The 12151-nt window shown below is 38.3% G+C and overlaps 1 protein-coding gene across 1 annotated transcript in view; it reads right to left on the minus strand.

Annotated features, from left to right (window-relative positions):
- Nucleotides 1–1801: 1801 nt before the first annotated feature.
- The window catches only part of LOC110317955 (cytochrome P450 2C50), a 22713-nt gene continuing 12363 nt past the window's right edge, over nt 1802–12151 (minus strand). Inside the window, exons 4-6 of the mRNA XM_029535745.1 lie at nt 11716–11903; nt 4068–4209; nt 1802–2331 (exon numbers count right to left, since the gene is read on the minus strand). Of these exons, the coding sequence (XP_029391605.1) occupies nt 2150–2331; nt 4068–4209; nt 11716–11903 (512 nt within the window). The 3' untranslated portion in view covers nt 1802–2149. The remainder of the gene's footprint in view (nt 2332–4067; nt 4210–11715; nt 11904–12151) is intronic.

The following is a 12151-nucleotide window of genomic DNA, read 5'->3' on the forward strand; positions in this document are numbered from 1 at the left end:
ATCTCCAGAGTTGTTTCACTTTGGGTTTTCTTTTTTGTTTCTACTTCCCTTTTTAGGTCTTGGNTGGTTTTGTTCAATTACATCACCTGCTTGGTTGTGTTTTCCTGTAATTCTTTAAACGATTTTTGTGTTTCCTGTTTAAGGACTTCTACCGCTGTTTATCAGTGTTTTCCTGTAATTCTTTAAGGATGTCTACCTGTTTAGCAGTGTTCTCCTATATTTCTTTAAGTGAGTTATTAATGCCCTTCTTAAAGTCCTCTGTAAGCATCATGAATTATGATTTTAAATACGAATCTTGCTTTTTGGGTGTCTTGTGGTATCCAGGACTGGCTGAGGTGGGTGTGCTGGCTTCTGATGATGGTGAGCTATCTTTCTTTCTGTTAGTAAGATTCTTACTTTGCCTCTTGCCATCTGGTAATCTCTGGAGTTAGTATTTATAGTTGTCTCTGGCTAGAGCTTGTTCCTCCTGTGATTCTGTTAGTCTCTTTCAGCAATCCTGGCAATTCAGCTTTCTCCTGAGTCTCATTTGTCAGAGTAGCTCTCTGCAGGCAAGCTCTCCTCTTGCAAGGAAGGTGCACAGAGGTCTGGTGCTCAGACCTGCCTTCTGGGGAAGATGAAGGCCCAAAACAGGGCCTGTCNCAGAAGATGTGTTGCCTCTATAGTCTGTGCACTCATCTGCTCAGATAGGGCCCCGAGGGATCCAGGATACAAGATGGCTCCCTCACCTGCTCTGGCAGTCAGAGCCCTCCCCGGCAGCCACCTTACCTCTGGTGGGGATGGTGCCTGGATGTCTGGACCCACCTAATCTTTTATCACTTTGAAATATTATCTTTGTTGTTGACTTTGATATTGAGTTCAAGGTATCTTGATTTAATAGTCTTTTGTCCAGTTGTGTTTCTGTATGATGGTCAGTTGGTAATAGTAATACAGATATGACAAATCTGATTTTAATTCTTTATGTATCTGTTTGAAGTAAATTTAAATATATAATTAATGAATCCATATTTGTAATTTTGGAGAACCTTTTAGGCATGACTTTAAAGTTATCAATTGCTAATTCTACATAATATAATTATTTAGAGTTTAAACACTCACACTCTGTATAACAACTATATGTGTATCAGTTCCATATCTTATCTGAATTTATTTCTGTGAATGTATGTATGTGCAGACATATGTCTACATTAGGTGGTAACATAAACGCTAAGTGAGAAAAGGTAGTGGTTCCTTTGGGACTGACACAGATGAGTGATATTTTTCATTCAGTAACTTTCAATGCAGTGGTAAAGGAAAGTAGCAACTAGAAATAATGGCGATGACTTCTTTGGATGTATATTCTTGATGAAAGATAAGAGAGGCACACCAAGCAAATGGTTTGCAATAGCATGCTTGGTTCTAAGCTGACAACAGGGGGAAAATCACATTTATAATGTTTACCTTCCAGGTAAAAGTAAAGTAGGCCTGCAGGTATGTGTTCTTCCTTGTGACTTTTCCTCACAGTGTCTACATGGTGGGGTGCAGTTGTATGGCAGAACAGACTTTTCCTTACTTTAGTACTATGCTGGTCTCAGATATCATAGTGGAGCATGTTAAATATGGTGAGCATGGGACTGTCCAAAGTAATCCTTCAAGGATAGGATGCATAATGCATTGCAACTTTTTGGAAGAAGGATGTGGCAGGTATATCAAGTTGTTTTCTCTGGCACTCTCTTATTATATCCTCTATATATCTTTTTAAGTAGACCAAAATGATATATTAGAAATTCATTTCCTTTCATTTATTACTTGAACTGGAAGAAAAGTCTGAGAATAGGTATATCAAAAGAATTTATTACTAAGAAAATGCAGAAGAGAAGTGACTGTGAATTACCCTACAATAGTATTTTCAATTTTATAATGAGAGTATATTTAACTTGGGATCAGGTACATATCATCACAGCATGTGGCAACAGTGTTTTAGAAAATAGGAACTGTCACAAATATTTGTACAGGATTTGTAAATTGGTAAATGTATGTTCATAGAGACTTATGAAATGATGAGGAGGCAAAAGAAATAGATAAAAGGCAGTGTGTCCAGTGTGGAAAGCATTGAATTAAAGCCTCAGGGTGATCACAGAAGATGTCCCAGCTGGAGCCAGACATTTGGTTTTCAGGAAGGAATGAAGCAGAGCTGGAAAGCAGGAGGCACTGAGGTCAATCCAAGGAGCACTGGGTTTATATCTATGTCCTTTGGGTGGACCAGAGGTTTCAGGTTGAAGTTCTGTAAAATGCTGGTTAGGAACAGGAACAACTCCATGCGTGCCAGGCCTTCTCCTGCACATATCCGTTTCCCTGTGCAAAAGTGTCAAAGAGGTAACTATGCCTTATTCACAATTGTGAGCCTGAGACACACAGAGCTCTTTACTAATATTGGAGTTTAAGAATAACTTTTGAGTTATTAGATGTATGGTTAGATGGATGAAGTTATCATAACAGGCAATTTGACAAAAGTGGGTCACATTTATTTCCTAAAGAGCATGCAATTTTAAGGAAATAGCAAGAGCTATAGAATAGGGTTGGAGAACATTCAACTTAGGTCCTTTATAAGAGAAACAAGTTATCCTAACTGCTGGTTCATATCTTCAAACCCATTCTTACTTTTGTAAAAATGGCCCCTTCTAGCAAGTTCAAGATACATGCTCAAAATGAGATATCTGAACTGAGGAGCAATTGACAACTGATGGCTATTGAGAGGAGAGCTAGTTTAATTGTAGATGTGGCCCCTGGTAGGTTACCAAAGTTGCAGTGGATGTCTCTATACTCATGCCCACAGGAGCAACATATAGAGGACTCAGTAGGCACATAAAAATGGGAGAGAGAATCATGCTGGGGCTTTTGGGAGGACTGAAGGGATAAAGTGCCAGTGAACTTGTTAAAAACATGTTGGATGCAAGTAAGAAACATTCATAATAATTACATATTTTTAAATATTCTGCATTTTTTTGTTCTTAATCTCTATTACTAATTGGTAGGTGGGTGCAGGAGCTCACTTATAGAAACAGGGAGTGGAGGGGGACACTATAGGGGGCTTGCAGAGGGGAAAACCGGAAGGGAGATAACATTTGTAATATAAATAAACAAAATAACTAATAAAAATTTTTTAAAAAGAATATAATGATTCTTAACAGTTCCCTGGGATACTGATGTGCCATTCTCACTTACTGCACTAGTACAACTGTATCACTATGTTCACTCTTCTGTTTTTCTGACTGAGTTTGATTTTTGCAGTTTCTCTGTGTTTTTAGAAACTTGTTTCAGCTTATCCAAGCCAGGGGGTGAGGAAGGAGCAACAAAATTGGAGAAGACAAAATGTAGCAATCTCCAAATTCATGCTAAGTGAATAAAGTCTAAATGAAGTTTAATTCCAGAAGACTTCTTGGTGTTTTTGTGATATAGCAAACGGCAGAATGCAAGTAGCATAAAGTCTTGTTTTCTCAAATTGTTGTAAATGATTGTGAAAACTAAGGTCCCATTTTTTATCTTTTGACAGAGAACACGTTTCAACAAGGGCAATGCCTGGGCACTTGGAATATGCTCCTCATTATGCATAAATTACAAATTTACTAACCGTATGGGAGTCACCATATAAGTCCCAACACAGTCACAATGTGCCTGACATTTGGCAAGTTTATACTGACTAATTTTATGTTAACTTGAGCAATGCTAGTGTTATTTAGAAACAGGGACCTCATTCATGAAAATGCCTGACCAGATTAGCCTGTAGGCAAGCCAGTGTGTCCATTTTTTTGATTGATGATTTATGTGGAAGGACTCTGCTCACTGTGGGTAGTGCCACTTCTTGGTTGGTGGTCCTTCATAAGAAGAAAAAAACTGAAAGAAACTTGTTATCAACACTCTTCTATGGCTTCTACATCATTTCTAGACTCCAAGTACCTGTCTTGAATTTCTCTTCAGACTTTCCTGATGTTAGAGCACAAACTTCAAGATGAAACTTTGCTTTTGGTCATTGTGTTTTATGACACCATCTGAAACTGTAAATCTGGCACATGAAAATGAATTTGCATTACCTGCTGAGAAGGGCATGAAGTGGTCACTTTTCTTAAAGTTTCCATTCCCATCTAGAAAGTGGCCAGGGTCAAATACCTCTGGGTTGGGGAACTCCTTACTGTCATGCAGCACTGATGTCAGTGATGTTATTACAGTTGTTCCCTGGAACAACACACAACAGAGACACCAAGTTACAAAGAAATTATGGAGCTAAAACAAATTAGGAAAATAACTTAGTTTACTGTCTGTTCCATAAAAAGGTTAAATATATATATTTTTAAAAATTACCAGGTCTTACTTTAAAAACCTATACTTAGAAAAACTGAAAAATCTGAATGAAATTGATTATATTCTAGATGAATACCACATACCAAATTCAAATCACGATCAGGTAAACTATCTTAACAATTCCATATCTCCTAAGAAAAGAGTAGCAGTCATTAAAACATCCCAACACAAAATAGCCCAGGGCCAGATGGTTTTAGTGGAGAATTCTAGCAGACTTTCAAAGAAGAGCCAATAACAATATTCCTCAAATTATTCCCCAAAATATAAACAGAAGAAACACTGACAAACTCATTTTATGAAGCCACAATCACTCTGATACCTAAACCACACAAAGACTCAACAAATAAAGAGAACTTCTTGCCAATTTCTCTTCTAACATTGATGCAAAAATACTCAATTAAATACTAGCAAAATGAATCCATGAACATATCAAAACTGTCATTTACCATGATAAAGTAGGCTTCATCTAATGGATGCAAGGATGGTTTAATATATGGAAATCCACCAATATATTCTGTTGTGGGCCATATCTACCATGCAGCTGGGCATGGCTTCTTGGGGAGGCTGAATGTAGGGAGTTTGACTGAGCTTATCCCATGCTAGTGCTGGGAAGCACTAAGCCATGAAACAAGCATGCTGGGATAGCATAGTTTGAGATGTGGTAAAGTCAGAAATGTTTTGGGTATCCCTTGGCCTGAAAAGAGAGTGAAACCAGATTCTTGGATATATAGATCCTTCTGGGAGTTACAGAAGTGCTGATAGTGGAGATTGGGCACTTGGACTGGGGACAGTCTCTAGCCTGGGGCTGAGGTGAAGGGAGCGCCAATCTGTCACAGAGGTGGGTGATTGTCCTTAGCTTAGTGGAGGCACTCTGGAAGAGCAGAGGGGTCTTGTATAGAAGAATGGTCTGAGGGTCTGTAGACAAAGGCCTTCTTATTCTTTATGATTAGTCTTGATCAAAGCAACAGTCCATGTTTAACCATATAGTACATTAGATGTTCATGGTGGAAAATGGATGCATAAACCCTCTCTCATGGTCTATCCTGAGATCAAATACTTTTTGTGGGGAGGAATGTGTGGGAAAGAAAGCTTATTGGCTAAGGCCCTCAGGGCTTTTAGGTACTTCATTAGGAAGGAGAACTCTGCTTTGGGCCTATGTGACCACAGGGCAAATTTCTTTAATTGAGGAACATGACGCCTGTCCCAGTCTAAGAGTCTGTCAGAGAATGAGGAGTTATATGTCTCAGGTTTGTGCCCACTGAGTCTTCCATGTCTCAACCTGCTTTACCCACCAATCTTCCTGGCATGGTTTTATTTTACAAAATCCATTACATAAATGAACTGGAAGGTAAACAAAAAACATGATCATCTCATTAGATGCTGAAAAATCCTTCAACAGAATCCAATGATCCTTCATGCTAGATGTCTTGGGAAGATCAGGAATTCAATGTATATACCTAAATTATGTTTCTTATGTTTATTGTTAAAAGCAATATACAGCAAGCCAATAGCCAACTTGAATAAATCCCACTAAAATCAGGAACAAGACAAGGCTGCCTGCTCTCTCACTATCTATTCAATATAGTGCTTGAATTTTAACTAGAGCAATAAACAACAAAAGGAAATCAAAGGAATACAAATTAGAAAAGAAGTCAAGGCATCACTATTTGCAGATGATATGATGGTATATGTAAATTCTACCAGAGAACTCCTACAGGTATTGAACAACTTCAACAAAGTGTCTGGATATAAAATTAATTCAAAGGATTCAGTGACCCTCCTTTATTCAAATGATAATTGAATTGAGAAGGAAATTAGAGAAACAACATACTTCATAATAGTCACAAATAATATAAAATATCTTGGTGTAACTCTCACCACGCAGGTTATAGACCTTTAAGACAAGAACTTCAAGTCACTGAAGAAAGAAATCAAAGAACACCTCAGAAGGTGTAAACATTTCCCATGCTCATAAATCAGTAGGATTAACATAGGGAAAAATGGACATCTTACCAAAAGCAATCTACAGATTTATTGCAATTCCCATCAAAATTCCAGTTCAATTTTGTGTTGACACATTGAAAGAGCAATTCTCAACTCTATATGGAAACAAAATCCGGGATAGCCAAAATAATTCTGAACATTAAAAGAACCTCTGGAGATACCATCATACCTGACCTCAAGATGTAGCACAGAACAATAGTGATAAAAACTGCATGGTATTAGTACAGAAATAGACAGGTTGATCAACGGAGTAGAAATGAAGACGCAGAAAAAGAAGGGGTTACTTTAAATGAGAATAGTGATATTTCATCCCACAGAGCAGGTTAGAAACAAAGAAGAATCTTAGACCAGTCCCAGTGATGTGGCTAACATGCTGTCAATGACATTTAAAGTCAGAACTTTGGATACTGGGACAAATGCTGCTGATTCTGTGCTATTTAGACTCAGGTTTGGGCATGAGATTCTCACTATCTGCATCTCTAGTTCATCATGTGGTCTTCACAAGTCACACAGATCATGGTTTCAAATGGAATCCTGTGTTTTGTGTGGTTAGTAATAAAAATTTACTTAAGCAAAGTATACAACATTTAGAAGGACAAATATCACTTTTTTTGCTCCTTTAGACAATTCATATATAGAAATATAATCATGTGATAGAGAGAAGTGTCTATTCTTTTATATGGAATCTCTATATTTGTATAAGCACAAATACATGGGACTATTTGTAGGATGGAAGAAGAATAATGTAATAGGATAGGTGGGGGAAAGAGAGAAAATAAGGATAAGTTAAATAAAATAAAACAAAATAAATTAAGAGTGATTAAGTAACTGGAAACACTCTAGATATCCCTCAACTTAAGAATGGTTACAGGAAATATGGTATATTTACACAATGGAATACTGTTCTGTTATAAAAAACAAAGTCATCATGAATTTTGTGGGCATATGGATGGAATTAAAATTATGATCCTGAGTGAGGTTATCTAGAAGCAAAAGGACATGTGTGGTATGTACTCACTGATAAGTGGATATAAGCCATAAAGTTCAGAATATCTATGATATAACTCTTAGACCATATGAAGCTTTAAAAGGAAGGAGGGCCCAAATGTGAACAATTCCAATTAGAAGGGGAAACAGAATAATAATGGAAGGTAGAGGGAGGGAGGGAGGGAGGGAGGAGGGAGGGAGGGAGGGAGGGGGAAGGAAGGGATATGGCTGTGAGCAGTGAAGAGGAAGGGAAAGCAGGGCAGCATCAGATTTGGGGGAGGGAGGATAGAGGCCTAGAGGGCCAGGAGAATGAATAGAAAAATGCAGCAGAGTGGGATTCGGCATGGAGGATGGGGTCCTCGAGAAAATCCCAGAAGCCTGGGATGTGAGAGGCTTCCAGGATTCAGTTGCAGGGTTGTCCTTAGATGAAATGTCCAACAATGAGGAGATAGAACTTAGAGAGACCACCTCCAGTAGATAGACAGGGCAGCCAGTGCAGGGATTGGCTCGCCAATCCACATTTAAACACAGGGCCCCTAATGAAGGAGCTAGAGAAAGTGCCCAAGGAGTTAAAGGGTCTGCAACTCTATAGGAGGAAAAAGGATATGAAGTAACCAGTACCCCCAGAGCTGTGTCTCTAGTTGCATATGTAGCAGAGGATGGGCTAGTCAGCCATCAATGGGAGCAGAGGCCCTTGGTATTGCTAAGATCATATGCTCCGGTACAGAGGAATGCCAGGGCCAGGAATTGGGAGTCGGTGGGTTGGGGAGCAGGGTGGAGGGAAGGTATAGGGGGCTTTTGGGATAACATTTGAAATGTTAATGAAGAAAATGTCTAATAAAAGTTTTAAAATAAAAAAGTAATAAACTTTCTTATTTCTATTAGGAGAAAAAAAAATTCACTCAGAATTGTGTGTGTCTAATAGAACTGTAGGGATCAAAATGGAGCATAGTCTGAAGAAAAGTCCATCCAGTGAGCAGTCCAACTGGGGATTCATCCCATGGGCAAGCACTAATCTGTAGCCCAGTCCCAAAAGGACAAGCATGGCATGCATTCACTTATAAATTTACAATGAAATACAGGTACCATGCTACACTCCACAGAGCCAAATATATTAAACAAGAATTGAGGCCTAAGCAAGGAAGTTTGAATCTCACTTAGAAGACGGAATAAAATAGTCATAGGAAGCAGATGGGGGGAGGGAGTTGGGAGGGTGAGGGTAATGGGAGGAGAATGAGGGGCTCAGGATAAGGTGTGGGGAATGACAGGAGAGATGGGTAGATGGCCACGACAATGAATGGAACTCTGCAATCGATGGGGTAAGGAGGTAAGGGACATCTCCAGGATGATATAGAGAACAAGGATACAGAAGAAGTCCAAGAATCAATGGAGCTGACATTAGCTGTGATCACTACATTTGGGATATGGAATCTGAAGGGTCCACCTCCTGTAGCCAGGCAGGAACCTGAGTGGAGCAATAGAGACACCAACCCGCCCTCAAAATGTTCAAGCCAAAATCTGTCTTGGCTACAAGAAATGCAGGGACTTGGGGTAGAGCCGAGACTGAAGGAATGGTCATCCAATAAACAGCACAACTAGAGACCCATGCCACAAGCAAGCATCAATCCCTAACATTATTAATAATAATCTCTTATGCTTACAGAGAGGAGCATGTGGTCCTCTGAGAGGCTAAACCTATCTGCGGAGTCAGACAGATACAGACACCCACAGCCAAATGGTGGACGGAGCTCAGGGACTGTTAGGAAAGAATAGGAGGAAGGATCACAGGGATTTGAGGGGACAGAAATTCCTCAGGAAGACCAACANTGTCAACTAACTTTGACCCCCATCTCTCTCAGAATCTAAACCACCAACCAAAGAACATATACCAGCCTGACCTCGAACTCAATGTACATATTAACAAATGTACAGCCTAATCTTCATGTAGGTACCAAGCAACTTGAGCAGGGGTTATCACAGAAAGCTGATGCACATATGTGGAAGCTGTTCTAGCTGGGCAGCCTTGTCTGGCCTCAGTGGAGAAGGAACTACCTAACCTTTCAGAAGTGCCAGGGTGGAGGTATGTAGGTAGGTGTGTGTGTGTGGGGGGGGGGGAGTGTAGTGGTACCTGCTCAGGGGAGAGGGGAAGGCGTTATGGGGGAAGGATTGTGCAAGGCAGTGATCCAGAGTGGAGTCAGTGAGCAGGATATAAAGTGAACAAGTAAAAATAAAGTAATATAATAAAATAAAATAAATTAGTGATGGTCATGTTTGTAGTACAATTATAGCTAAAAAAGAAACAGCTTCTGAAGATGCATGTAGATGGTTTGAGCTGGTGCTGGCAGATTCTCTTCACATAATGAAACTGCTTTCACATAACCCTCAAACTTATAACAGCTGGGAATATTCTGTATAATGCATTCACAGGCTGTATTTCTATCTCTCCCTCTGTCTGTCTGCTGTCTGTTTGTCTGTCTGTCTGTGTCTTTCTCTGTTTGTCTCTGAGCATGAAAACTTAACATGTTTTAAATAAAAAAAAAATAAAAGAATTTTTTGGTTTGTGGAAAGCCTGTGAAAATTACATTTCAGACTTCATAACTATTATCTACAGCCCCCCCCTCATTTGTTTGCAGAGCATCTGTTACTGCTCTTTCCTACAATGACAAAACTCCATGCCTTCCTGAATTTGGAAAGCTGCTTGCAAAGTTGATCATTTCTTATCTTAGCCTGGTATCTCTACTAAGATCTTTGGCTCCAGGTGAAGAAAGAAATTCACATGTTTGTGACAGCATTGTTATTGTAAAAGACTGTGATCACAGCTACTTCGGGATGTTTATTTCTGTACCAGGAGTTTTATGAAGGAAAACAGTTTATTATTCTAGTTCACTAGACCCAACAGAGAACAATCACATCAGGAACAGCTAGCAAAGGGGTGAAGGAGTTTGAGTTCAGCAGATGCAACACTCTAAATAAGACATTAAACCTGAGTTGGGGATCAGGGAGATAGGTCACTCCTGTCATATTCTTTAGCGTATTTAGCATTTAGTTAGGCATAAAGGCATAAACAAGTTACATTATAATAGCATAAACTTCACTATTGAAAAGCAAAATTTTATCCCAGGTATGTGCTTTGTCCAAAACAGAAGCAGGAACATTCCACCAAGTCTGATCATAGGGTAAGACCCATTACCACTTTGTGAAATCAATTCAACTTTTGCCACAGAATGATATTAGTAATTATTGGTATTAATGACCCTCACAAAATAGAATCTTTACATATATTATTTTAAAACTGTTAAATAGAAACCTTTATATTGTTAACTAAAATATCTGGCTACATAGGTATGTATTTGAGAGTACCTGATTGATGCTAGTCAAAGGGTTATTATTCTAAACTTAGTAGACTCTGATAATTAATCTGAAGTATATATTTATAAAACTGGTTTGTCCATTAGATTAGTTGAACCTCTTCATTCAATCATTTCTATCTCATAGCATTTATATGAACATCAGCTGTTTTCTGGGAGGGTTACATGAATAAATACCTTGAATTATTAATGTGAGTTAATTTACTTCTTCCTATTCAATTATGTATCATCATCATTGGATTTTATTTAGTGTAAAAATTAAAAAGCAGGTCTGTTATGTGTTATATGTAATTTATTGATTGGTGCAATAGTAACATAAGCAGCAAGTAAGAATAAGTATATGAAAAACACATAGAAATATTAAATCAGAAAACATTTTGAAATTCCACATACTCTTACAGATAAATAATTAGAAACAATTAGTTAATTTTGCAAGGGTAATTAAAGTTAGAATAAATAAAATAATGAAATCAAGTTTTTCTACAAACTATATAAAAATGCAAAGACATTAGAAAAATTATAGTAAGAGAGCATTAACTATTCGGTAAAAGTCTGACAAAATATTTCAGTAAAAGTCTAAGAAAATAAGCTACATCATTGAAAAGAAAGTATTACACCAAAAAAATAAACAGCCCAAATAAAAGAATGACACAAACTTAGAGATGAATTGAAGAATTCAGGATATAAATGCTTTCTAATTAATCGTTAATGTTTTAAGATTTCTAAAAATGTCCAGAGGTGTTTTTGGAAAAATCAAGAAAAATTTGGAAAATAAACATGGAAACATAAGCTTTTGTAAAGTTTTGGAAAGAAGAGCAAATGTGGAATTGACATTTTGTAAAGTTTTGGAAAGAAGAGCAAATGTGGAATTGACATTGTTATGTCCCTGCCTCCTGTAGAGCTGCTATCCCATCCATGAATCACCATAAGACACTCATAGCACTATATGATTCTGTGGACTGGAATCACATTGTGAACCTAGGAGAATCAAAAGCATAGAGATTCAAAAATATAAGCTTACCTTGGGGATGAAGTAGTTCCTGAATTTAATGTCACAGGTCACTTCATGGGGCAGACTGTTGGGGACGAGATCAATGAATCTCTGGACCTCATGAATCATGGCATCTGTATAGGGCATGTGGCTCCTGTCCTGCATGCAGGGGCTTCGGTGTTTGCCGACCACACGTTCAATTTCTTCCTGGACTTTAGCTTATTAGTCACAATGAGAAGTGTTGGAAAAGGAGAGAAGAGACATGTTTTTTTTTCACAACAATACAGGCCTATCTAGGGCATAATGAAGGTGTCTTAAAGTGTTATTTACTAGTAAAAAAATTGAAAAGACTTCTGATCAGTATACACATATACATATACAGACACAGAAACAGACACAGACACAGACACAGACACAGACACAGACACACACCCACACCCACACCCACACCCACACACACACACAC

This window comes from Mus pahari, chromosome 3 (assembly GCF_900095145.1).
Source record: "Mus pahari chromosome 3, PAHARI_EIJ_v1.1, whole genome shotgun sequence".
NCBI classification, from domain to species: Eukaryota; Metazoa; Chordata; class Mammalia; order Rodentia; family Muridae; genus Mus; species Mus pahari.